Source organism: Pristis pectinata, chromosome 8 (genome assembly GCF_009764475.1).
Source record: "Pristis pectinata isolate sPriPec2 chromosome 8, sPriPec2.1.pri, whole genome shotgun sequence".
Taxonomy (NCBI): Eukaryota; Metazoa; Chordata; class Chondrichthyes; order Rhinopristiformes; family Pristidae; genus Pristis; species Pristis pectinata.
In genome coordinates, this window is record NC_067412.1 from 56,837,373 (window position 1) to 56,863,698 (window position 26,326).

The 26,326-nt window shown below is 39.3% G+C and overlaps 1 protein-coding gene across 1 annotated transcript in view; it reads right to left on the minus strand.

Moving 5' to 3' along the window:
* The window catches only part of lrch2 (leucine-rich repeats and calponin homology (CH) domain containing 2), a 141,628-nt gene that overhangs the window by 965 nt on the left and 114,337 nt on the right, over positions 1-26,326 (minus strand). Inside the window, 5 exon segments of the mRNA XM_052021069.1 lie at positions 7,466-7,543; positions 12,818-12,955; positions 16,128-16,240; positions 20,805-20,874; positions 22,256-22,351. Coding sequence (XP_051877029.1) covers positions 7,466-7,543; positions 12,818-12,955; positions 16,128-16,240; positions 20,805-20,874; positions 22,256-22,351 — 495 coding nt within the window.

Consider the following 26,326-nt stretch of genomic DNA (forward strand, 5'->3'; position numbering starts at 1 on the left):
CAAAAGAAAATTACCAATGTTGAAATCTGAAATAAAAGACAGAAAATGCTGGAAAAACTCAGGCAGGTCAGGCAGGATCTGTGAAAGGAGAAACAGTTAACATTTCAGGTCAGACATGAAACATCAACTGTTTCTCTTTCCACAGATACTGCCTGGCCTGCTGAGTTTTCTAGCATTTCTATTTTAGTTCCATTCTAAACATCCTCTCCCTCTCCAACTGGCATTCTGTAACTGCACAGAGCAGCATCTAGAAAAGGCAATGCAGTTTTTTCCTGGGCTTCTTTGATACCAACGTCCTGAAACCATGGCAAGGTTTAATCAGGAAAAAGGAGGAAGAATACTCCTGTAAAAAGAAAATGGTATCAAACGAGTCCTTTGAAGATTCATAAGGGGTAAAAAGAGAGAAATTAAGGAAATTAGGAAGGCAAAAAGGGGATATGAAATGGCTTCAACAAATAAATGAATCCCAAAACTTTATAAGTACATTAGAAGCAAGAGGGTAAATAGGGAAAGAATAGGTTTCCTCAGGTACCAATGGGGAAATCTGTGTGTGGAGCCAGGGGGTATGAATGGGGTCCTAAATGAATACTGCTAAACAGCATTCATTTGGAGCAGGATGTGTAGGATAGAGAAGTAGGAAAGGGGTACACCAATATTCTGGAACATGTCTGTATCAGGAAGGAGGAAGTGTTATAAATACTGGCACACATAAATCCCCAGAATTTATTTCTGGATGGGAAGCAAGAGGAGATTGCCAGAGCCCTGGCAGAGATTTGTGCATCTTTGTTGGGATCAGGTGATGTACCAGAAGATGGGAGGGTAGAAAATGTTGTTCCCTTATTCAAAAAGGACAGTGGGATAAGCCAGGAAACTACAGGCTAGTGAGCCATCCAACTGTGGTAGGGAATTATGGAAAAAATTCTAAGGGACAGAATTATGTTCACTTGGAGAAGCAGGGACTGACTGGGGGAAGTCAGCATGGTTTTGTTCAGGGGAAATCCTGTCTTACAAATCTGATAGTTTTTTTTGAGAAGGTAAATAAGAAAAATTGAAAGCAGGGAGGTAGACATGGACTTTACCAAGGCTCTTGACAAGGTCCATATGGTAGAGTGGTCCAGAAGTTTAAAGCATCTGGGACCTGAGATGCGCTGACACACTGGATCCAAAATTGGCTTGGTTACAGGAAACAGAGGGTTGTGGAGTGTTGTTTTTCTGATTTGAACTCTGTAGCCAGAGGTGCTGGGACCTTTATTATTTGTAATATATATCAAGGAGAAATGATTAGCAAGTTTGTAGACAACACGATAATTGGTGGAGTTGTAGATAGTGAATAAGGTTAAGGGTACAGAGAGAAGCAGATCAGCTGGAAAGTTGGACAGAGCAACAGCAGATAGATTTTAATCTAGACAAGTGTGAGGTAATGCATTTGAGACTTCAAATACAGACAGGATATATGCAGCAATTGGCAAGGACCTTAGGAATGTTGATGTGCAGAGACATCTTGGGGTACAAGTTCGTAGGGTGACGAAGGCGGCATTTGGTATGCTTGCCTTCACGTGCTGAAGTATTGAGCATAAGATCTGGGATGTCATATGGCATCTCTATAAAACATTTGTCAGGCTGCATTTGGAGTGGTGTACAGTTCAGGTCCACGGGAAGGATGTGGCAATAGAGTGCAGAAGAGATTCATCAGGTTGTTGCCTGGAATGGAGGGCTACAGTTACAAGGAGAGATATGGATAGGTTAGTTGTGTTCTCATTGGAGTGTAGGAGGCTGAGAGGTGACCTTATAAAGGTTTATAAAGTTATGAGGGGCATAGCTAGGCTAGATGGTTAGAGACTTTTTCCCAGGGTAGGAGTGTCTAAAACTAGAGGGCACAAGGAGAGAGGCAGAAATTTAAAAGAAATCTGAGGGGCAAGTTTTTCCACACAGAGGGTGGTGGTTACATGGAATGAGCTGCAAGAGGAAGTGGTGAAGGCAGATACAACTATAATGTTCAAAAGGCATTTGGACAGATACTTGAATAGGAAAGTACAGAGGGAAAGACCTAACGTAGGTAAATGGGATTGGTGTAGATAGGCAACACAGTCAGCATGGAAGAGATGGGGCCGAAGGGCGAGATTCTGTGCTCTCTAGAACTATGACGTTAACACCAGGGACAAGGGCAACTGGCTTATGGGAAAACTACTGCTTGCAGGTTCTACTTGAAGTTGCACACTATCCTCATGGTGGAATTACATCACCATTGCCTCCATTATTGTTGGGCCTAAATCCTGGAACTCCTTATCCAACAACACTGTGGGAGTATCTTTACTAGACTGCAGTGGTTCAAATGGAGCCTCATCATATCCTTTTCAATTAGGTACAGACAATATCTCCTGGCCTGTGCCAAAATACCCTCTTATTCCATTAATGAGCAAATGGAAAAAATAAAATGGAAGACTGAAAGGCATCAAATAAAAAAGCTTTAGCAACGCGGATAGAAGTAATAGGAAACAGTAGCAGTTTGGACTGAGGGAACAGTGGAGTTCCCCAGGGGTTAGTATTAGCTTGAATGTTTTCCCCCAATATTTATGACTCATACTTTGGTATAAAGGGCACAATTTCCCAATATGCAAATGAAACAAAGCTTTGAGGCATAGAGGGACCAAGAGGAGGAGAGTAATTGACTACAAAGAGACATTGATAGGCTGGTGGAATATGCATTATAGACAGCAGAGGAAATGTAATTCTAAGAAAAGTTGAGCACCCAAATTCTGGTGTGGAGAATGAAAACAGACAAAATAATAAACTAGAGGGCACAATTCTAAAAGATGTACAAGAATGAAAGATCTGGGGAAAATATGCACATGTAACAGATTGTCATGAAAAGAAAAATGGCTGGTTAACAGTTGACATAAATAGGCCCTTTCCGGTTTGGCAAATAGAATGAGTAGTGTGATAAGGATTGGTGCTGGACCTTCAACTTTTTGCAATTTATATAAATGATTTGGATGAAGATACCAAAGCTAAATTTGCTGCTGAAATAAAGACAGGTAGGAAAACAAGTTGTGAAGAGGACATTAGGGTATAAAGGATGTAGGAATAATTGAGTGGAAAAAAATCTCAAAAATGGAGTATAATACAGGAAAGAGTGAAGTTGTCATTGTGCAAGGAAAGGTAAGAGAAGTGTATCACAGTAACATTCCAATAATGTTGCAATTGTACCCACCTCTACAACTTGATCTGGCAGCTCGTTTCCATATACCCCCAACCTCTGTCAAAAGCTTGTCCTCAGGTTCTCTAACTCTTTTGCCTTTCACGTTAAACCTATGCCCTCTAGTACGTAGAAACAGTACAGCACAGTACAGGCCCCTTTGGCCCATGATGTTGTGCCAACCTTTTTAAACACCTGCTCCCTGATCAATCTAACCCTTCCCTCCTACACAGCCCATAACCGTCCATTTTTCTTACTTCCATGTTGCCTAAGAGTCTTTTAAATTCCTCTATTGTATCAACCTCTACCACCAAACCCCAGCAGTGCATTCCAGGCACTCACCACTCTCTGTGTAAAAAAAAACCTCTGACATCTCCCCTAAACCTTGAACCCTGGGAAAAAGACTGACCATTCACCTTATCTATGCCCCTCATGATTTTATACACTTCTATAAGGACACCACTCAGCCTCCTTCACTCCAGAGGAAACAGTCCCAGCCTAAACAGTCTCTCCTCATAACGCAAGCCCTCCAGTCCTGGTAACATCCCTGAGAGTCAATTCTGCAATTTTTTTAGCTTGATCACATCCTTCCTGTTGTATGGCAACCAGAACTACACACTATATTCCAGGTGCAATCTCACCAATGACCCATAGAGCTGCAACATGATGTGCCAACTCTTGTAAGCAATGCCCCATCCAAATGAAGGCAAACATGCCATAAGTCTATTTCACTACTTTGTCTACCTGTGTCTCCACTTTCAGGCAACTAGATACCTTTGGGTTTCTCTGTTCTACAACACTCCCAAGAGCCCTGTCATTTACTGTGCAATTCCTGCCCTGGTTTCCAAAATATATCACTTCACACTTGTCAGAGTTAAATTCCATCCGCCATTCCTTGGCCCGCTTTCCCAGTTGATCTAGATCCTTTTGTGACTTAGATAACCTTCTTCACTCTCCACTACATCAGTAATTTTGGTGTCATCTGCAAACTTACTGATCATGCCACCAACATTCTCATCAAAATCGATAATATACATGACAAACAACAGGGGACCTAGCACCGATCCCTGCGATACACCCAGCCCCGGTCAAAGGCCTCCAATCTGAAAAAAACAATCCTCTACTACCACTTTCTGACTCCTTCCACCAAGCCAATTTTGTATCCAATTGGCTAGCTCGCCCTGGATCCCATGTGATCTCAGCTGCCAGACTGGCCTCCCATGTGGGACCTCATTGAAAGTCTTGCTGAAGTCCACATAGACAACATCTTCCAGCCTGCCCTTAATCATCTTGGTCACCTCTTCAAAAAAAGACTCAAACTTGAGACAGACAATTTCCCATACACAAAGCCATGCTGACTACTGCTTATCAGTTTTTGCCTTTTTATAGATAGATCTTGTCTCTCAGAATCCCCTCCAATTACTCTTCCCCACCCTCCCCAATGATTTTAGGTTAACTGGCCTGTAGTTCCCAAGCTTGTCTTTGTAGCACTTTTTAAGTAAAGGTACAACATTAACCACCCTCCAGTCTTCTGGTACCTTAACCATGGCTAAGGAAGATACAAAAATCTCTGGCAGGATCCCAGCAATTTCTTCCCTTGCTTCCCACATTCCAGGTTACACTTGGTCAGGCCCCACAGTGTTATCGACCTTTAAACTACAGTGCAATATCTAGAAAGCATTTTGTTGGAGTATTAATGGGCACACTATAAATAGTCTGGAAAATTGGCCAGTTTGGCATCACCAAAGCCCTGAAGCCGTCAGATAATTGGAGTTTTACTATATCTAAAAGGTGAATGATTGCAGAGCTCTGAGATGTAGAGGGATTTGGGTGTCCTAGTACACGATGCACAAAAAGCTGCTACAATGGTAGGTGAATAGGAAAGCTCACAATGTTATTGTTTATTGCTGGGGATCTGAATATAAAAGCAGGGAGCCTATGCTTCAGTTACTTTGGGCATTGGCGAGACCATATGTGGGGTGCTATGTATAGTACTGATTGCCTTACTGAAGGAAGGATATTCATGCATTGGAAGCAATTCGGGAAAGGACTTGATTGAAACACAAAATATCCCGAGGGGTCTTAACAGGTTGGATGTGGAGAAGACATTTACTCTCATGATAGAATCTAGGGATAGGGGTCACAAAAAATTGAGGATTTAAAAAAAAAAGGGGATCAAGACTATTTAACTACAGATAAGGCAAAACATCTTTCTTTCAGAGGGCTGAATGTTTTTGGAACTCTTCTTCAAAAATGCTGGTGGAAGAAGAGTCCTTGAACATTTTTGAAGCAGAATAGGTTACAATCAGATCAGTCATTCTGTTTAATAGTGAAGCAGGCTTGAGAGGCCAAGTGCCCTATGTTTGCATCTAATTCATACGTTCATCTTAAGTGGTATGACAGGTTGAGGATGTGGTTAAAAACATGCAGGATGTTGGGATTTATGAAAGAGGCATAGACTACAAATTTTTATGAAACACAGCCAGACTACTGTATCCAGTTCTGGGCTACATGTTAAGAAAGCTGAAAAAGCTTTGGAAAGGGTGCAGAAGATTCCATGGATGAGGGACATTAGTGATGTGGATCAACTAGAGAACCTGGAATTGTTATTCTTCTTGGAAAAGGTGTTTGTAAGAGGATTTGAAAAAGCTATGTAAAAGCATGAGCATGTAGACAGGATAGATAGAGAGGAAGTGTTCGCATTGGTGGAGGTGCCAAGAAAAAGGGACATAGAATGAAGGTGATCATCAAAAGAACCAAATAAAAGTGACCAGGCCTGACCCAACTGGTGGGTTTTCTAGGAGTAATTCAGAGCAGTATTGTTTGAACGGATGTAATTATGCAGTAACCCTTCAATAGTGGCCATTCATCCTGAACAGATAATTTTATTCAGAGGTTGCACTAATTTTGGGATTTCCAAAAGAGAGACAAAGGGTTGGATCCCAGAGACACAGTTGACTCCAGAGAACTAGCTGGCTAGTTGCAGTGCACTGTAGAATGGCGGTACAGAACCCACTGGAACTTTGATGAGGCTACACCTGACCTCTTGCTCCGCCCTTGTCACATCAGAAGGTCCAGGTATGTTCCATAATGTCCTCAACTGGGTCTGAATACACTTTGTATCTGGCCCCTCAGCTTCTGTTGCCAATTCATTTGAATCCAGTTGCAGATCTTCATTATAGTGATGGTGTTTTGTTTTTACTTTTACTTTCATATTAAAGTTTTAGCCAAATTTACATGAATATAGTTCTAAATTATTTTTAAATATGTTTTTCAACTGGTTTTAAATAACTTTGATAAGAATCATTTGTAAACATTGTAAAAAGCCAAGGGCCTTTGCTTCTGCTGCATGCGAACCACTGGGCTATGTGGAAGGGTCTCAGCCAGGAAAACATTAGGAGCTGCACATTTGAAAACACAAGTGTGCAAGGGAAAAATATAGGGGATTACCACTGTGTTCTAATACAGGGCTTGGGCTGTTTAACCGTGATCTGGGGCAATGTACTATTCACATTCTAAATCAAGATCCAAAGTCGTGTCAAGATGCTACAAAACTAATGATGTAATACTGGAAATAACTTATTACCTAAGGTGACTAAAGGGAAAAAAGCTATCACTTTACCCACTCAAATTATTGCACTAGACTGATCGCAATATCTTTGTTTCAAATGGATGTTTTGTTAATCTAGATGACTGATAAAAGTGAATTGACCCGAAACAGCAGCTCAGTTTCTTTTGCAATTTCATGCCCTTCTGTATTTATTTTAGATTTCCAACATCCACAGTAATACACTTTTATTTCTACAATAATTTTATCAAATTACAAAAGCTCCTTCCAGGACATGGAACCAAATATGTATGTGAGGATTTGACTTTATGAAAGACTTTTGGAGATGGACCTCCTTTAGGCTTCATTTATCATAATGACAGCACTGAGGGAAACTATGAGGAAAGATCAATAAATGTACATACAGGACCCAGCATGATCAAAACGAAGTTCAAAATAGCTAGGCTAGCTAGAGAATGGCCTCATACAGCATGTGAGAAATAAAATCATATTATTATTGAAATGGCCTAAGATACCATATGTGATTATTCTTCACATGATTGGGGCATTCATACAAGTGGAGACAAGAATTTCAATTTACACTTTATCAGCTTCCAATTACAGCAGTTTGTTAACTTCCAGGCTTTTGCATTGTAAATATTGTTGAAATTGTTCATTTTTAAGACATTGTTTAACTTGAAATCACACCATTAACATATTACCTCTGGAACTCCTAATTTTCTGCATGCCTCAAGAAAATTTTCAACATTTCTTCTGCACTTTGCCATACTCAGTTTAGGCTAGAGAATAAAAGAAAACCAGGTCAACAAATGTATTCTTCTTAGAAAGAGCATTCAAGGTTATAAAACCAAATCATGATATCTAGTAGGCATAACCTGAAGCAACAAATATAAAGCTTCTGTAATAAACTAAAAATAGAACATTAAAAATGCTATTTAAGAAAACAGAAACTGCAGAGGTAAGATGCTTAAAGCTTTTGCATAGCTTTATAGCTTTCCAAATTAGTTATTTTCTACATACTACTTTAGCAGTTATGAACAATTTTGATAGTGCCCAATGTAATTTTTCTCAATAGAATTTCAGTTTGATTTGAAAATGCTGCTTGCACAAGCTGTAAAATATAACCCAAACATGAGATAGTGGAAGTTATCAAGATTTAGAAACAATAGCAGTTTTTACTGCATTGTTTTATTCATGCAAAACACTTTTTGTAGATATTCACTTTTCAAAGGACATTTCAGATTTTTATTTAGATCAGCAATTATCAAGATTTGCACTGCAGACTTCAGGGTTTGGCCTAGATCATAATCATGCATGTTTTTTTTATCTACATCATTTCCTTGCCATTAAAATAAACCTAACATAATATTCAACAACTAAATAACTGCACGGTTAAATTATGTATTTACAAGCTACATTAACAGGGATGTAATGCAAAGATTGTATAATTTAGTTTTCACTTTGGAAATCACAGTGAAACTGAGACTCTAGGAAAAATAAGCAGAAGTGTTTTTACTTGGAATTCCAAAGAATAAATGTGTAGTAATTATAATAGTTGCATTTTTGTTTTACCTTCCAGCTACTTTTATGACAATAAAAGGACCATCTTAACTCATCCAAACAGGCTTGCATCATCTTCCAGCCTTGATAAAATATGTCTCTTTGCCAAATGTGGATTAATGGAACTTAAATCTTTAAAAGGAAGACAAGTAGTACTGTGGCACATTATGAAATTAAACATTTCTTCTGGTCTTTCCTTGAAGGTTAAAGTATCCAAAGCAGCTCAAACCATTGAGTGTTTCAACAAACATTTGAGGATGGTGGGCAAAATCCTGTCACAATTAATGTTTTTCTACAGTTACCAGCAACATATCATTGACTTGCATTCTGGCTGTAATCACACAAATTTCTTTGGCCATTTATGGTTGCATACAGTATCTCAGTCCTAGAATTTCCATAAATGGGGATTCATTTGTAGTACCCATAACTTGGACTGACTTATTTTACGCAAAGAGTTGAATCATGTCAGATTGTAAACTCGCTCCAGTTTACAATGGTCAATGTGATTAACTTTAATCAAACCAATTTTCAGAAGTCTTATGCCATACAACATATTAGGAAACTCAGAAATATTTAATCAGTAGCTCCACAAGTGTGCTTAAATAAATGTACATAAAGCAGTTTGTACATATTCAAATCCATTCCAATTACAAATTCAAGTGAAATAAAATATAAAATAAGAGCCAAGGTTCGAAATTCGTGCTAGGCAAGTTTTACTTGAAAATGATTTGGCAAAATTGGAATGGAAACAAACTTGAAGGTCAGTCAGTTTCACAACATTTTAGGAGATTTAAGGAGTTCAGAGTAAAGTAGTTTCTACAAAGAAAAAAGGGTAGCACTCCCAAATCCAGAGTCCCCATGGATAAAAAGGTGCATACAGGTTACAACAAAGCAAACAAATGAGGATAATGTCAGACAGCAAGCTTAATAGAGTGGAAAACCTAAAATAAATATAGCAAGTGTAGGAGTGAAAGTATAAGGGAAACTACAAAAGGCAAAGAATCATTTAAAAGTGCCAGCAAGCAAAACCAAAGAACATCCAAATATGTTTTATAAGCACATGAAGAGGAAGAAGATAATGAAGCGTAGAACCTATTAGGGACCAAACTAAAGCTATGCATGTAGGTAGAGGATGTGGCGAGGATTCACAATAAATATTTTGAAATAATTTTCACAGAAGTGGGGTGATGCCTTTATTGTTGCGATTAGAGCTCAAACATAAAAGCTTTAAAAACATAATAAAAGAGGAAGTATTGAAAATGGATAAATTTCCGGGCCCTAGTGAATAATATTCCAAGCTGTTAAAAAGGGAGGAAAGTGCAAAAGCACCTTTCATTCTCTTCTGGTAGGATCGGAAATTTTTAATTATCTGAACAGTAACTTGGATACCATCAGTGTAAGGGGGGCCAAAATTCTTAGACTGCATTCAGGATCATTTTTCTTTTAGCTAACACATGGCAAACTGAACAAATCTGGATTTAATTTCAGGTACCCGAAGAGCAGAAGACTACTTGCTTTTCTTAAAGAGCAAGGGACAAGCCAGTTAGTTTAACTTATATGATGGGCAAATTAATGGAATCCATTCGAAGAGACTCCACAGAGACAGCAAGCATTGTTTGATTAAATTGGTGTTATTTTATTTAAGGAAGATGGATTAAAGAGGGCAGTGTTTTTCATACATTCTTCATGAATTTCAGGAAAATGTTTTAAAAGGTCCCATATTTAGACTGGTCAAGAATGTAAAAGCCCATGGGATTCCAGAGAAAATGGCAAACTGGAGCCAAAACTGGGGAGAAGCACAGGATAATAGTTGATGGACATTTTTGTCACTAGAAGGTCATTACTAGAAGGTCATTAGAAGGTGTCACAGGGCTCAATACTCATTCCTTGCTTTTTGTAACATTATTAATAATTCAGATACAAATGTAGAGTGAATGATAAACATGTTTGCAGACCCTGTAAAAGTTGTCCATGTAGTTATTACTTGGGAAAGAAGAATGCTGGAAGTTATAGATAGTCTAATAAGATGGGCAGAAAAATAGCAAATGGGATTTAAACCAGAGAAATGCGAGTTAATTCATTAGTTAGATCACAGCTTGAGTGCTGCACATAGTTCTAGTTAACATACAACAGGAAAGATGTCATTGCACTGGAGAGGGGGCAGAGGGGACTTAAGGATGTTGCTAGGACTGAAAAATTGTAGCTATGTAGAAGGACTGGATAACTAATTGTCTTCTTTTGAACAGAGGAGGCTGATTGGGGACTTAATTGAGGTGTATACATTTATGAGGTGCCTAAAATTGGAAGGGCTCACTTCCTTCAGTAGAGGGCTCAAAAGAAAATTTTAAGTAACTGGTACAATGATCGGAACGGAGACAAGTAAAGAGAATTTCATCAAAAGAGCAGTAGGGAACTGAGGCAGAGACTATCTTAACCACTTGGACATGCATATGAAGAGCTGTGACTTGCAGGGCTATGTGTGATACTGGAAGCTGGGATTAGGTTGGGTAGGTTTTTTTTGACCAGACTCAAAAGGGCCAAAAAAAACACAAAGGACTGCTGCAGTTCAAGAAGGGGTCTCACTATCATGTCTTAAGGATAATTCAGGGCAAGCAAAGGCGCTGCCCTTGACAGCAACATCCACATCTCATGAAATAACTGAATAAAAATGTAAAAAATCTACTAAAAGTTTCACGAAAATACGAAAAGATATTGAGAGAGTAGATAGAGGAAGACTGGTTTAACTGGTTGGCAAGTAGGTCATAGACTCAGAATGAGCACTTGTGGAGGAACAGAGAGATCTTGGGGTCCACGTCCATAGATCCTCAAGGAGGCCACGCAGGTTGATAGGGTTGTTAAGAAGGCGTATGGAGCGTTGGCCTTCATTATTGAGTTCAAGAGCTGCAAGGTGATGTTGCAGCTCTATAGAACTCTGGTCAGACCACACTTGAGTATTGTGTTCAGTTCTGGTCACCTCATTATAGAAAGGATGTGGAAGCTTTAGAGAGGGTGCAGAAGAGATTTACCAGGTGTTACCTGGATTGGAGAGCATGTCTTATGAGGATAGGTTGAGCAAGCTAGGGCTTTTCTCTTTGGAGAGGAGGATGAGAGGGGATTTGATAGAGGTATACAAGATAAGAGGCATAGAGTGAGTGGACAGTCAGAGACACTTTCCCGGTGCGACAATGGCTAACATGAGGGGACATAATTTTAAGATGATTGGAGGAAGGTATAAGGGGGATGTCGGGGGTCAGTTTTTGTTTTACACAGAGAATGGTGGGTGTGTGGAACGCACTGCCAGCAGAGGTTGTGGGGGCAGATACATTAGGGACGTTTAAGATACTCTTAGATAGACACATGAATGATAGAAAAATAGGGGGCTATGTGGGAGGGAAGGGTTAGATAGATCTTAGACCTAGATAAAATGTCAGCACAACATTGTGGGCCGAAGGGCCTGTACTGTGCTGTAGTGTTCTATGTTCTATGAACAAGGAGAGAATTTAGAGTCCATTTCTTGAACACTAATTATCAACAGGGTATGTTTCCCCTGGGGCAAAACTAGAATATTTTGAACAGAGTTGAATAAGGACTTTGTTAGGCAAAACATGGAAAGGTAGAGAACTAAAATTGATTGACGATTGGTGACCACCTAATTTTTATTGCTCTTTATTTTGTGATTCTTGTTATAGGCAAATACTGATCTAGTTGCTCAGGAATCCACCTATATGTTGCCTTTCTTCACTGCTAAATTTAACTCTCCCTTTATCTGTCTTTCCAAGGTCCTATATCCCATTTTCTCTCAGCTGTATGTTTCTTCCTTGTGATGGGCAAGGGCTGAATTCTCAATTCAGTCATTGTCCATTTTAAACTTCAAAATACCAAGCATCACAGCTTGGTATGTCAACTGCTCTGCTGGAGACCACAAGAAACTGCAGAGAATTGTGGACGCAGCTCGGCACATCACAACAACTAGCTTCCTCTCCATAGACTCTGTCTACACTTCTTGCTGCCTCAGTAAAGCAGCCAACTTAAGACCCCACCCACCCCAAACACTTTCTCTTCTCCCTCCTCCCATCGGGCAGAAGATACAAAAGCCTGAAAACACGCACCACCAGGCTCAAAGACAGCTTCTATCCCGCTGTTGTAAGACTACTGAATGATCCCCTCACGATAAGATGGACTTGACCTCACTATCTACCTCAACATGGCCTTGCACCTTATTGTCTGCCTGCACTGCACTTTCTCTGTAACTGCAACACTTTTTTCTACATTCTGTCAGTTTTTCTCTTGTATTACGTCAATGTACTGATGTGATGAAATGATCTGTATGAATGGCATGCAAAAGAAAGTTTTTCACTGTAAATTTTCATCTTCATGGGATCACAGAAACATAATGACACAATTCTAACATATACCATGCCTGTGATAGAAATATTGGTGGAATTGACATATTTGTCAACAATCAATACAAATGTTATAACTGACAGACTTACCACTGCTGGTGATGGGACATGGATGCTGGCCACTGATCGTGGACGAATATGATTGGCAAGATGGCACAGTACCACCCCATCCATTAAAGCTGCACCTATGTCTTCTGGCAAAACGACTTTTAACCTTAATTCAAGGTTCTGTTTAAGGGGAGGGAAAGAAGTTTATTTCACTTTAAAAGCAATTAAGCACAAAGTATACAGAGAAGAAAATGGCAGAGGTTACTTTCTTTCAGAAGAGTCTTCCCTAATTTTTTCAATAAGCATTGAGCACAGAATGAGAAAATTGATGAATCCTTAGTATTTTTCATTTATGCTAATTTTCCCTCAAGCAGTTTCATACCAAACAAGAGTCAAAACCTCAGATATTCTAGCCTTACAGTTAATGAGTAAACTGCAATCAGAAAACCGTAATGAGGAATGCGAGAACTCTTTTCTTTCCCCCCAAGACAGATGAAATATATTCAATCCATGATAACTTGCAATATTCAAATGAGTGTTCAAAATCAAAAAAAATCATAACTATTGCTGCTTTCTACACAATGCGTGTCTGGATTACTGACTATATTCCAAGGTGTCCACAGAAAACACAGTCCTTATCCTGGACTGTGCCATCCTCCTCCCCAAACCTACCCCCATATTACCAGGGGTATACAATGAGAAATCTATTAATATTATTTTATCTTTAAATCTTCTGAGCATCCATTCCTGCCAAAGGGGTCTGGGTGAGATGCTTTATGGCAATTTTTTTTAAAAGTAGAGGTGACAATGATATTGGAAGGAATGAGTGGTGGATGAGGTACAAATCTAACAGCTTCTTTTATCCTGGATGACTTTAGAAGTGTTTTTGGAGCCATTTTCATGCAAGTGGACAGTATTCCATCAGACTCCTAAAGTGTGCCTGATGCTATACTCTGTCAAATGCTGCCTTAATGTCAAGGACAGTTGATCTCAAATTTGCTGACATTTTTGGACTACGGCTGATTTGAAATTTGGAGCCTACTAGTCCTGAAAAACAAAGCAATCTGAGCAGAAACAAAGCATTTACCAGTAAGTACTATTTAATAAGTCTCCACGTTGTTGTTTTCCAATGCCTTACAAAGGATTATTGGCTAGATTAGATCTGTCCTGCTTTGTGTGGACAGGATATTCCTGGGTAATTTTCCACTTTAGTAAACAGAAGTTGCTGTTGTTGCTCTACTGGAGTAGGGGCCAGCTTTAGAGCAAACTTCTTCCACACAGGCACTGGTCATACCTGTAGGTACTGCTGTGTATCTGTGATAGTGGATTGGTGAGGTCAAAGCTAAATATCTTTTTGCTTAAGGTTAGTTCCCTCATGACCTGCTCCATATCCAATACACCAGATATGTGCTTCAGGACTTGGTCAGTAACACAGGGGGCATTTTTTTCTTTGGGGGGGGGGGTGCGGAATACTGCTTTCCTTTTCTATATCTGACCCAATGCCATGAGTTAATGTTGAGCATTCTTGGTGCTACTCCCAGTATGACACTGTGTTGCTCCCAGTGTACCAGTCCTGGCAGTGGAGCTGGGGAAATCTATGGATTAGGAACAAGTCTGAGACATCAGCTATAAGATAGGATTCCATTATTATGATTATGTTAGAATACTATTCAACTATGCTTTGGGATGGCTCTTACAACTTAGGCAGACAGCACATGTTATCAAAGAGGGCTTTGCAGGATCAACTGGGCTGGGTCCATCTTTTGTGTCAGAGTCTGGTGGCACTCCAATGCCAAGTGGTTTATCCAATTTTAATACATTTGTTTTGATCAAATTGGCCCTTGTCCAATGCTTTGTGTCTGTAATCACCTGTGGCTTGACTGTGAAAAGGACAGCACATTTCTTTGCCTGCAAGACATTTGTGTTTTTATAATGCAAGTTGCGCAAAATGCCTTTAGTTTTGTCAATCTGACTCACACATTCTTCAGCTATTGTGTTTTTCAAATGTTCTACAGCTGACCCGTTATGGCTGTTTCAATAAAACATTATAAATTGCTATGAACACAACTTTACCTTTCAGTTTTCACTGCAGCCAGCTACATGTTCTGAGGGGCTTTAGCAAATACCTTTCCAGTATCAAGATCGCCTCTTGCATTGTCCATCATCTTTCCCTCATCCATAAACAACATTTTCATAAACAACATCTTCAATGAACGTGATTTTAGAAGAACCATTTGTAGTCCAGATATAATGCCACTACACAATGTATTTCCTTCCATTGTGTTCTTATAACTAATTGCTATTAATCATTACAATATCGAGGGATAAAGAGTAAGGGGGTACGAGGTACAGATCAAGGTTCTAACTGAATAAGAAAACAGGTTTAAAAGAATCGTTGATCTGCTAAGAACAAAGCAACAAGTAGGCCATTTAGTCTGGTCTACCATTCAGTGACATAATGTCTTAACCAAGGGGTCCTGATAGAATGCATGTGGAGAAGATTTTCTCCCTTGTGGAAAAATCTAGAACTAGGCAGTGTTTAAGAACAAAGTGTTGCCCATTTATGATGGAAATGAGGCACTTTTTTCCCCTAAAAGGTCTTTAACTCCTTGGAACTCTTTCTCAAACAGCAGTGGAAGCAGAATCTTTGAATATTTTTAACCAGGGATATATGGGAACATGGAGTTGAGGTTATCATCAGTTCAGCGTGATGCTATTAAACGCACAGAAGGCAGAGTGGCCCACTCCTAGTTTGTATACAACAAAGTACGCAAACCCATACTCCATTTTCTCTTGCAGTTTTGATTAACAAAGATCTGTGAAAATTTTAAAATTAATTTAACCAATTTAAAACTTCCACCAACCTTTGCATGAGGAAATGTTTTCAACTACATCCTTGATATGTGTTGGCTTTAATCCAAAAAGCTACAGACTACCCAACTAATTGAACAGGTTTCTTCTCCATCCACCAGATCACCACCCCTTAATACCTTGAAAATTTCAATCAAATTGCCTTTCAACCTTCTAAATCATGGTGAATAATTTGATTAAGTCTCCTTGCAGATTTCAGGTAACAAGCACTTTGGTTGCTATAGAATAGCTTCTATCACTTGTACTCTAGACCTCCATGTATAAAAACCAGCAGTTTATTAGTCTTGTTGATTACTACCTTCTATGGAACTCTAATGATATATATGTATCTATATAGACTCTGACAGCTCTTTGGACTTGCACCTTCAAACAATAGTTCTGTAACTACATGATTCTACTTAGTTGCCTACTTTTGTAACATTGGCAAGTTCAAGACATGCTGATAGGAACAATTAAGGAGAAATGGTTTCACATTTTTTACCTGTTTAAGCTGCCTAATTTGTTCCAATTCCTCTCTTAGGTGTTCCATCTTCCTTCGAATAGTAAATCCTGGGTCCATTGCTCCAAACTCCTGACGAGATGGACGGGTGAAAGCTGTTAAAATAAAAAAAAGCCAATATCAGCTGAAATCTTGGGACATAAGCAATGACAGCCAGAACTGTGTCATTATATCACATTTTCCCCAAGTCCATCCTTTCCAAATACTGAGAGGGGGTCCCACAGCCTGTTTTAAGTGCAATGTTCAACTGCCTCGAGGTGATATTGAGAGCAAGAGCATCTGTGGGATCATCTAGAGTGAGGTATAAAAGGATTGCCAGGAAGGGTGGAGTGGAGGCAAGGCCTAGAGGATGCATCAAGACAGGTGGCACCATGGGATTGTTGAGAGTGAGATATAAAAGGAGTGCCATAGAGAAGGACAGCCACCTTGGGAATAGCCATTTTGAGAGGGGCTGTTGATGTCAAAGTGCAGGGTCTGCTGAGCATCAGGCTTCAGTGAGGAGGGCGAGTAGTGATAAAGTGTTTTTTTGTCTTCCCTTTCCTAGGAGGGAGGGACTGGGGATAAAGGTTATGGAGGGTAGGGGAGTGGTATGCTTCTCCTGCAGGATGTGGACGATCAGGGACATTTCCAAAGTCCCTGGTGAACATATCTGCCAGAAGTGTGCCTAGCTGTAGCTCCTGTCAGACCACAGAGCTGATGGAGTTGTGGCTGGGCTCACGATGGAGTATCCATAGACATAGAACACTACAGCACAGTACAGGCCCTTTGGCCCACAATGTCATGCCGACATTTTATCCTGCTCTAAGATCTATCTAACCCCTCCCACATAGCCCCCTATTTTTACATCCAGGATGTGGAAAATGTGGTAGATAATTTGTTTAGTGACTTGGTCATGCCCCAGGTACAAAAAGAGGAGATGGGTGACCACCAGGAAATGCAGTAAGAGCAGGTAGTTCAGGAGTCTGTTTTAGTAATTTCCTTCTCAAACAGGTATACCATTTTGGATTCTGTTGTTTTTTGTGGGGGGGGGGGGGGTGGTGAGATGACTTCTCAGAGGAAAGTTGCAGCAGCCACCAAGTTTGTGCCACCATGGTTGGCTCTAATGCATAGCAGGGAAGGGAAAAAGTCTTGGCAAGCAATAGTGTTAGGAGAGTTGTTAGTGAGGAGAACTGAGAGGAATTTATATGGCCAAGAGCGAGATTCCAGAATGGTCTGTTGCTTCCCTAGTGCCAGGGTCAAGGATGTTTTGGTGCAAGTACAGAACATTCTGAAGGGGGAAGGAGAACAGGCAGATGTTATAGGTAGAAAGAGGGATAAGGTCCTACAGAGTGAATTTAGAAAGCAGAACATTAAAATACAGGACCTCTAGTGTCATGATCTTGGGATCACTTCCTGTGCCACATGCTAGCAAGGTTAAAAATAGGAGAATAGGATAGACAAATGTGTGATTTAAGAGCGGGTGGAAGAGGGAGGGATTTGAGCACTTCTGGAGCAGGTGGGACCTATACAAGTTCAGGTTATACCTAAACTGGAAGAAGACAAAATTCTTGCAGGGAGATTTGAGCATGCTTGTCAGGAGGGTTTGAATATTTTGGCCTGGGGTTGAGAAACCCAGTAACAGTGCAACAGGTGAGAAGATTGACCTGAATCTATGAGGATAGATCAAGGAGGTTCAGTGGGCAGAACAGACAGAGGCAGGTAAGGGACTATGGGGGTGGGGGCCAGTAGACTCAAATGCATATACTTTAATGAAAGGAGCCTTATGAGAAAGTCAGATGACTTTAGAGCATGGATCAGCACTTGGAATTACAATATTATTCCAATCATAGAGACATGGTTGAGTGAAGGGCAGGACTAGCAGCTTAATATTCTGGTGTGATAGAGAGGATGCAGAAGAGGAGAGGGTGTCACACTTCTAAACAGGGAGAATGCCACAGTAGTACACAGGGAGGATATCCTGGAGGAGTTATCCAACAATGACACTGGGGTAGAAAAGAATAAGAGAGGAGTGATCATTTTGCTGGGGTTATGCATGAGTTCAATTTTCAGCAGGAATTAGAGACATGCAAGAAAATCACAGTAAGGCATAAAAACAATAGGGTTGCAATAGTGGAGGATTTTTAAACTTTCCCAATATTGACTGGGATTGCCTTGGTACACGAGGCTTCGATGGGGCGGAATTTGTAAGTGCGTCCAAGATATTTTTTTGAGACAACATATAGATCATTCTACCAGAGAATGGGCTGTACTTGACCTTACCTCAGGAAATGAAACTAGGCAGGTGGTGGAAGTGTTGCTGAGGAACACTTTATAAACTGTGACTATAATTCTTTAGGTTTCACGGTAGTTATGGAAAGAGATAAGGGCGGTCCTAAAGTGAAGGTCACAAATTGGGAGAAAGCTAATTTCAATAACTCCAGAGAGAACCTGGTGGAAGTAGATTGGGAGCAGATGTTTGCGGGTAACACATCTGACATGGGAGTCTTTTAAAAGAGATATTCAGGGTTCAGGGCCAGCATGTTCTGGTAACGGCAAAGGCAAAGATGAGAACCTGGGATGACAAAGGTTATTTATCAAAGGTTTGACCAGGAAGGAAAAGGAAGAACCTGATGTATAAACAACTAAAATCAAATGGGTCCCCTGAGGAATATAGAAAGTACTTAAAAAAAATTAGGTAAAAAGAAGCCATGAAATATCCTTGGCAATTAAGATTAAGGATAATCCTAGGTCATTCTACGTTTATTAGGAACAAGAGGGTAGCTAGGGAAAGAGTGGGTCTCCTTAGGAACCAAAGGGGTAATTCATGTGTGGAGCCAGGGGATAATGGGGAGGTCCCAAATGAATACTTCTGGTGTGCATTCATCAAGGAGAAGGATAGCAAGTTCAGGGAGGAGTATGTGGATAATTTGGAGCATGTCAGTATTAAGGAGGAGGAAGTATTAGATGCCATGGGATGCATAATAATGGATGAATCTCCAGGGCTGCATGAGATTTTAAAATAAAAACAGAAAATGCTGGAAATACTCAGGTCAGGCCAAATCTGTGGGAAGAGAAACAGAACCAACTTTTCAAGTGGAAGACTTTGTAAGAAACATTTGCTCCATTCCTCTTCCCACAGATGTGGCCTGACCTGCTGAGTATTCCAGCATTTTATGTTTTTATTTTAGATTTCTAGCATCCGCAGATTTTTTTTTATTTTTGCCATGGGAAACAAGAGAGGAGACTGCTGGGGCCATGATGGATATTTCTGTATTTTTGTTAGCCACAGGCAAGGTACCAGAAGACTGATGCCATTCCTTTATTTAAGAAGGGCAGCAAGGATAAGCCAGGTAACTACAGGCTGGTGAGCATTATGTCAATGGTTGGAAAATTATTGGAGAAAGTTCTAAGGGACAGGACTTATGCACATTTGGAAAGGGGCAGGGACTGATTAGGGATAGTCAGCATGGCTTTGTACTGGAAAAATCCTCCCACAAATATGACTGAGTTTTTTTTTGAGGAGGACTACTTGAGCAGGAGGTCACTAATTGACCCAAACTTGCTTCATATCATGGTCCTGCTGTCCCAGGAATCAATCTGGTGAACCTTTGCTGCACTCCCTTCCAAGGCAAATATATACCATGTTAGATAGAAACCCAAACTGCACACCTTCAGCTTTTAGTTTTTGAAGTTTTAAATTTAAGATATTTTTCCCTTTCTTCTCTCAAACCAATCACTTTCTCCTTTCATACTTGATTTAGCATTGAACTTGCCCATTCTAATTTATACTTTCTGTTCAGTCCTGCTGTTATAATCCTTCAATCTTGTCGATATCCAAATGATTTCCCTGTTCACTCAGAACCTTAAGCTGCAATGCCTAGCAGCAATACTATCAATTCATACTTTCAACAATTTGGCACACAAAGTTTGAAACCCAAATATACAACAGCATGTATAATAAATGGCAAACACTTTTAGGTACCAAGCCACAACAAATTATGGCCCAGTCTATCAGGTACATTGCTGAGTAACTTTCAATGTTGTGAAATGTCACATTCAAGTATAAAATTTTTCTGTTTATAAACTTACAATTTTTAAGATCAACATCACCCACATTTCATGTGTATAAGTAGTAAATTTTCCGTCACATCTAAATACTTTATATCTTGCAGTATTCTGCCATTACTCACAATAAGACTGTTTGTAAATGCAAATTATATATTATCTACCATTTTAATTCAATTCAAAAAAGAATCTCTGGATGCTAGAGAGTAGAAGGATACCTTTCTTTAAATAAAAGACAATTTTTCAAGTCTGGGATCTTTAAATGGAACTTCAGTTATCTTCTATTTGGAGATAATTGTTTGAATTATCTGTAGTATCTTTGTGAACCAATCAAGAATTTGACCACAGTGATAACTTACAGACTGCAGCTTTCTAAACTGTCTTAGATCTTTAGATATAAAGCTTATTTACTTATACTGAAACCTTGAATAGTCGTCATATCTACATAAAATGATAGTAATAACCACATTTACTGATGTATCAAAATTACCTGTAAATTCATTGTGTAGATTAATTTTACAGATTAATTTCCAACCTCAGTATTTATACATAATAATGTGAGCTTAACAGTACGTGAAATGTGGAGAGATTTAGAGTAAACATCATACGACTTACCAGATCGAGGCTTGAGACCAAATGGTACTGCTGAGGGTGGGGTGGAGAAGGCAATGGACCTACCTTCCTCCTGTAATAGAATATAATAAATGTTAACTAATATTTTATTTCTTGTCAAAAGCTTTATCTCCAAAGCTTTCAAAGTCAGATTTCAGCAATTAAAAAAAATTTTGAAGTCACTTTCTGAAATTTCAAATGGTACACAAATTTATTTTCAAACACCTCCCTCAAACTATTTATTCAATTGCAGTGATCATTGCAGCCATCATATCCAATCCTATACAAGCACACCGATATTTAGTGGCAAAATAGCTATCAATTTGATGATTTTACCCTCCCCAAGTTCAAGGTAGAAAGGTCAATTGTCATATTGCTTCTCCAGTTAAGATCATTCAACAGTATCAATTCTAATCTGATCTATATGATTCAAGACCTATGCCAAACCATATGAAGAACACAAGGGCATTGTATCTAAATTTGGTTTCAATTACTGTCTCATATTTAAAACAGTTAAATTAATAAATGCGGTTTTCTGCAATGCCTCAGGAAGGTAAAGGATATCTGTCAAAACTCCAACTCTGGGAACTGAAATGATGCAAATGTAGGGTTTGAGGCATCACCCAGAATGGCAGATTGTAACTTGCTGTTTGTAAACTGGCTAGGCAATTCTTAACTGCATACGCATACCCCAGTCCCTAAGGAAAAAGGAGAAAACAACTAACCTGCTAATTCAGCAGTTGATTCAAAGCTGCTATCACTCACTCAATAACTAATTAAAGGGCAACATGGCTCTGTGCTGTTACCTGTCAACTCCAGGGATCTACAAATGATTCTGACCTAGTGCTTTGTCTACGTGGAGTTGGCATGTTCACCTCATGACCACATGTGTTTTCACTGGATGCTCTAGTTTCCTCCCACATTCTGGAAAAGTGCTGATGAATTGGCTAGTCTATATTACCCTTTAGCATAAATGGCCAAAGCATCAAAGTTGATGGACAAATCAGAGAATAAGTTGAAGGACTATAAGAAATAAGATGGGGAAAGAGACTGATGGGATTGCTCTGCTGGGATCCAGCATGGACCCAATGATCAAATGGTGTATAGTAATAGTTCCAGACCTGAACCCAAGAGCAAATTTGCTGGAGCTAAGAAATACTGCAGGGGAAGTGTCACAATTCATGGATGGGACTGAGACCATCAAATGTGCTTGAGACTTTTTCCAACACAATTCTTGTTTGCATTGCACACTAACAAGTATATACAACAAACAAGCTTCCGATTACAAGCTGTTTCAAACCTATGTCAAGAAAGCTGTATGTAAAAGGGAAAAACCTTCATGCAGGTGGAAATGCAGGACTTGCGAATTTATAACACAATAATCATATACTAATGAGTGGACGTGGAATATTTAGAAAGGCAAGATGGAAAATGTATAAATGCAGTAACAATACCTCAAAAGATAGGCTACGTATAACCTGGACAGAAGGAGATGAAGATATGATCTGAACAGGTGGTGCCGAAGGCATAGATGTAGTTTCAATATCTGACTGTAAGGGTGAAAACAAATGTGAAAATAGGATATTTTGTTAAATGAGCAAAAGGCAGGATATAGTATGTTCAGAACACATTTTTCTTCCATTCGTAAAATATCCACGAACTGTTGGTAGCACACAAGTCTTTGTGAGAAGTTACCCTTGAACACAAAATCCTAGTCTGCTCTTACAATATAACAGAGAAGTGCTGCATTATAGGAACTCCAAGATCCCATTGCAGTGATCCTATGACACTATTTTGAAGAGTATTAGGGGAGTTGTCCATGTCCTGGCCAATAATGAATCCCAAATCAACAAAAATATTTACTTACAAAACATTTGGTGTGCACAAATTGGCAGTGTATTTTAATGATAAAATAATGACTCTTTTTCAGATGTACTTCAAGAAATCCTGACATTATGAAAGGCATTATATTAATAAAAGTCTCTTTCTGTATCAAAAGAAAAACCTGAAGGAAGTAACAAAGGAAATTATTTTAACCCATTTCCTTTCTATGTAGAGATCCACCATTTCACATCTCTACATCAAGAACCGCCAAAGAATAAAATTGTTCAGAGGCTAAGAGAGTTGATATTTCTTTTCCCTTCTGGACAGACTATAAAATTACCAACTACCAGCTTAACACTCTTCAGCAAAGTATGATTTTCAACACGGAAGTGCTTGCATTATGCACTGCAATCAATACTGGTAACTCAATGGAGGCTTTTACTACAGCTCATTTTAAATGAAGGTGACAAGTCTTCATATAATTTTCTAAACAACTTACTTTGAACTGCATTTTACTGAGCTATAAATCAATATTTTGCATTATGGGTAAATATGATCCCTTTTTGATTAAAATTAAATTGGGTAAGATACTCTATCAAGTCAATGATAAGGACTCTGCCTATATCTTCACTGGAGGACACTAAATTATTTGCTTAACGTGCACAGTTTTAGTTGACTACTAAAACCTGCTGCATCTTCCATTCCCCTCAACACCACGGGGAGCACAGTGCCTCACAGTTCCAGCAACCCAAGTTCAACCCTGACCTCCACTGCTATCCATGTGAGTATTTTGCACATTCTCCCTGTAACCTCATGGGTTCCTCTGGGTGCTCCAGTTTCCTCCCACATTCCAAAAATGCACGAGTTGCCATGTTAATTGTTCACTGTAATTTGTCCCAAGTGTGAATGCAAGTGGTAGAATGTGGGGGGCAGTAATTGGGAATCTAGGGAAAATTTGAAAAAAAACTGGGATTAGTGAAGGGCTAGTGCGGGTCAGCACAGACTGTAGGTTGAAGGACCTGTTTCCTTGCTGTGTGTTTCTCTGACCAAACAGAAGAAAACAGACTGATGCAGGGTTTCAACCAGAAATGTTGGCAATTCCTTTTGCCCCCAAGTTGTTGCTCAACCACTGAGTTCCTCCAGCAGATTGTTTGTTGCTCCACATTCCAGCATCTGTAGTCTCTTGCATCTCCAGAAGAAAATAGCCTGCTTGATTGCCACCTCATTCACTCTAAATTTTAATTTCTCTCACCACCAAAATAATATGGAGCAGTGTACAAACTACAAAATATATTGCACTTACATGCCTAGGGTACTAGGGTCAGCACCTCCTAGACCTTTGTAGCCTTCCATGAAGGATACAGGCAGTAAATCCATGGGAACACCATTAGTTGCAGGATTTTCTGCATGTCACACACCATATCACATTGGCTTGCAAATATAATGCCATTTCTTAGTTGTTACTGGGCCTAAACTGTACAACTTCCTACCCAGCAGCTTTGTGCAAATGCCTCTAACAGAAGATTCAAGATGGGAGCTCATCACCACCTCCAAGACCAATTAAGGATGGCCTTGCCAGTGAAGCTTCATCCTGAAAAATTTATTTAAAAACCAATCTACAAAAAGGTACAATTTACAACTGTACTTTCCTCTTGAATATGCAGCATGGACAAATCCTGCCATCCTTCCTGCTCCACTTTTACCTCCTTCCATATTTCTTCATTTCACTGTAGTAACACGTTTCCATGTCCATCCAGCTTTTCCTTAAATACATCAATGTTATTTGCCTCAACTACTTCTTGTGGTAAACAATTCCACATTCTTGTCCTCTAAATTTTGTGAGGAGGAGCAAAATTAGAGGTTACCAGAAGATGGCCACAAAAAATTTTGATTTGCTCTTGCCCACAAGTGGACACTTTTCACTACCCTATTAGTACCTTGCATAATTTTCACAATCTAAGCCTTTCCTTTCTAAGAGACTTGGCCTGATCATCCATTTCTGACAGGTAAAACTATGTAAAATTTCTTTGCATTCTTGCCAGTGCCCTGAGAATCTTCTTAATATATAAAAAAAACAAATTGTATAATTAAATCCTTTTAATAACAGAAAATGCAGATCAGCAGCATCTGTGGAGAGAGAAAGAGTTCACATCTCAGATCAAAGATCATCAGAATTGGAAAGACAAGAAATCAAATGTAGCTAAAGAGAAGAGAGCAGAGTGGAAAGAACAATGTAAATGTTTGTGATATTGGAGAAACCAAGAGAATAGGGATAACACCATTGCTGTTGGTGACATCCAAGAGGGTCAGGGAAGAGAGGGTGTAGGCCTGTTAATCAAAGCCAATTTCTTTGCTGGTGTAAATTGAGGAAAATGGACCAAGTCAGACAGAGAAATAAATAATGTTCTATTAAAGGTTTGTTACAAAGTTAACATGACTTTGATATTGAACAATTGTGTAACTGAAGAAATAAACCCCAATGTTTAGTTTATTCATGTACTTGCCTTATTTATCTGATGTTACTCCTCGTGGCATGTGCATTTTCAGGCCCTTATCTGTTTTCTCTCCCACCCTATTTAGATTCTTATTTCCTGGTAATAGTGTGATTCACTCATTTTTCCTCCCAAAATTTAAAACAGATCTATGATGATATTCATGTCTATTCTGTATATTTATTAATGTCAGGTAATTTGCTGCATGTTGCCTAACCTTCCCAAATTGCTGCTGTCTCCATATCTGGCCCAGATAATCTCTACTCAATCACCTCCATTTCAATATAAAAATGCCCTACCTATTCCAATCTTTCTTCATAGCCAAAATTCTCTAGTGCTGGAAACATCCTCAAATCTCAGAAGTTGCAATTTCTGTATCCTAAGTATACGTTTTCTTAAGTAGGGAGTCAGACCTGTGCACCTTATTCCAGATAAGTTCTCACCAGGGCCTATTATAATTGCAGTAAAACATCTTTATTCTTATATTCAAACCCTATTGCAACAAAGGACATTACAAGCCCTCCCCAGTTTACAGACACTTATGGACACCCCATACCAACGAGCATCCATAAATATTATTCAATTTGAACAAGATCCAGTCTTCAAAACAAAAGTTCACATGTAACCAGACACCATTGTCTCTTAAGAACACAGACTGCCAGTTTTACTGCAGGAAGCCACTTAAGATAGTTGCTTTGAAAACAGACACTTGTATTCTATTGATACTTGTGCAATGATACTCTATTAAACAACATAACAGCCACTGATACTTCAAGTCCATCGAAACCAGCCATTGACCATGGGGCACCTTGATTCTGTACCATTGTAACTGAGCAGGGGTAAATAATAAATAAATGTTCATGTTAATTGGCCCTCGTCAACATTATTCATTACAATACTGTGGAGCTATGGTTACTATATAGTGATTTGTACATTTTCAAACTCATGGTTAAAATAGACTTGTGGACATCTGTGAAAACAGAACCACTTTGTAACCCGGGGACAGTCTGTGTATTATTTACCCTCCTAATGGCTGTCGTACCTGCATGTTAACTTTCAATGATTTTTGCACACTTTTTAAATTTTTCCAACAAAGTAGATTAACTCATTTTCCAGATTATAATCCATTTGCCTTGTCCTCACCCATTCATTTAGCCTACCTATATCCCCTTGAAGTCTCTCTGCATCCACTTCAAAACCCACTTGCCA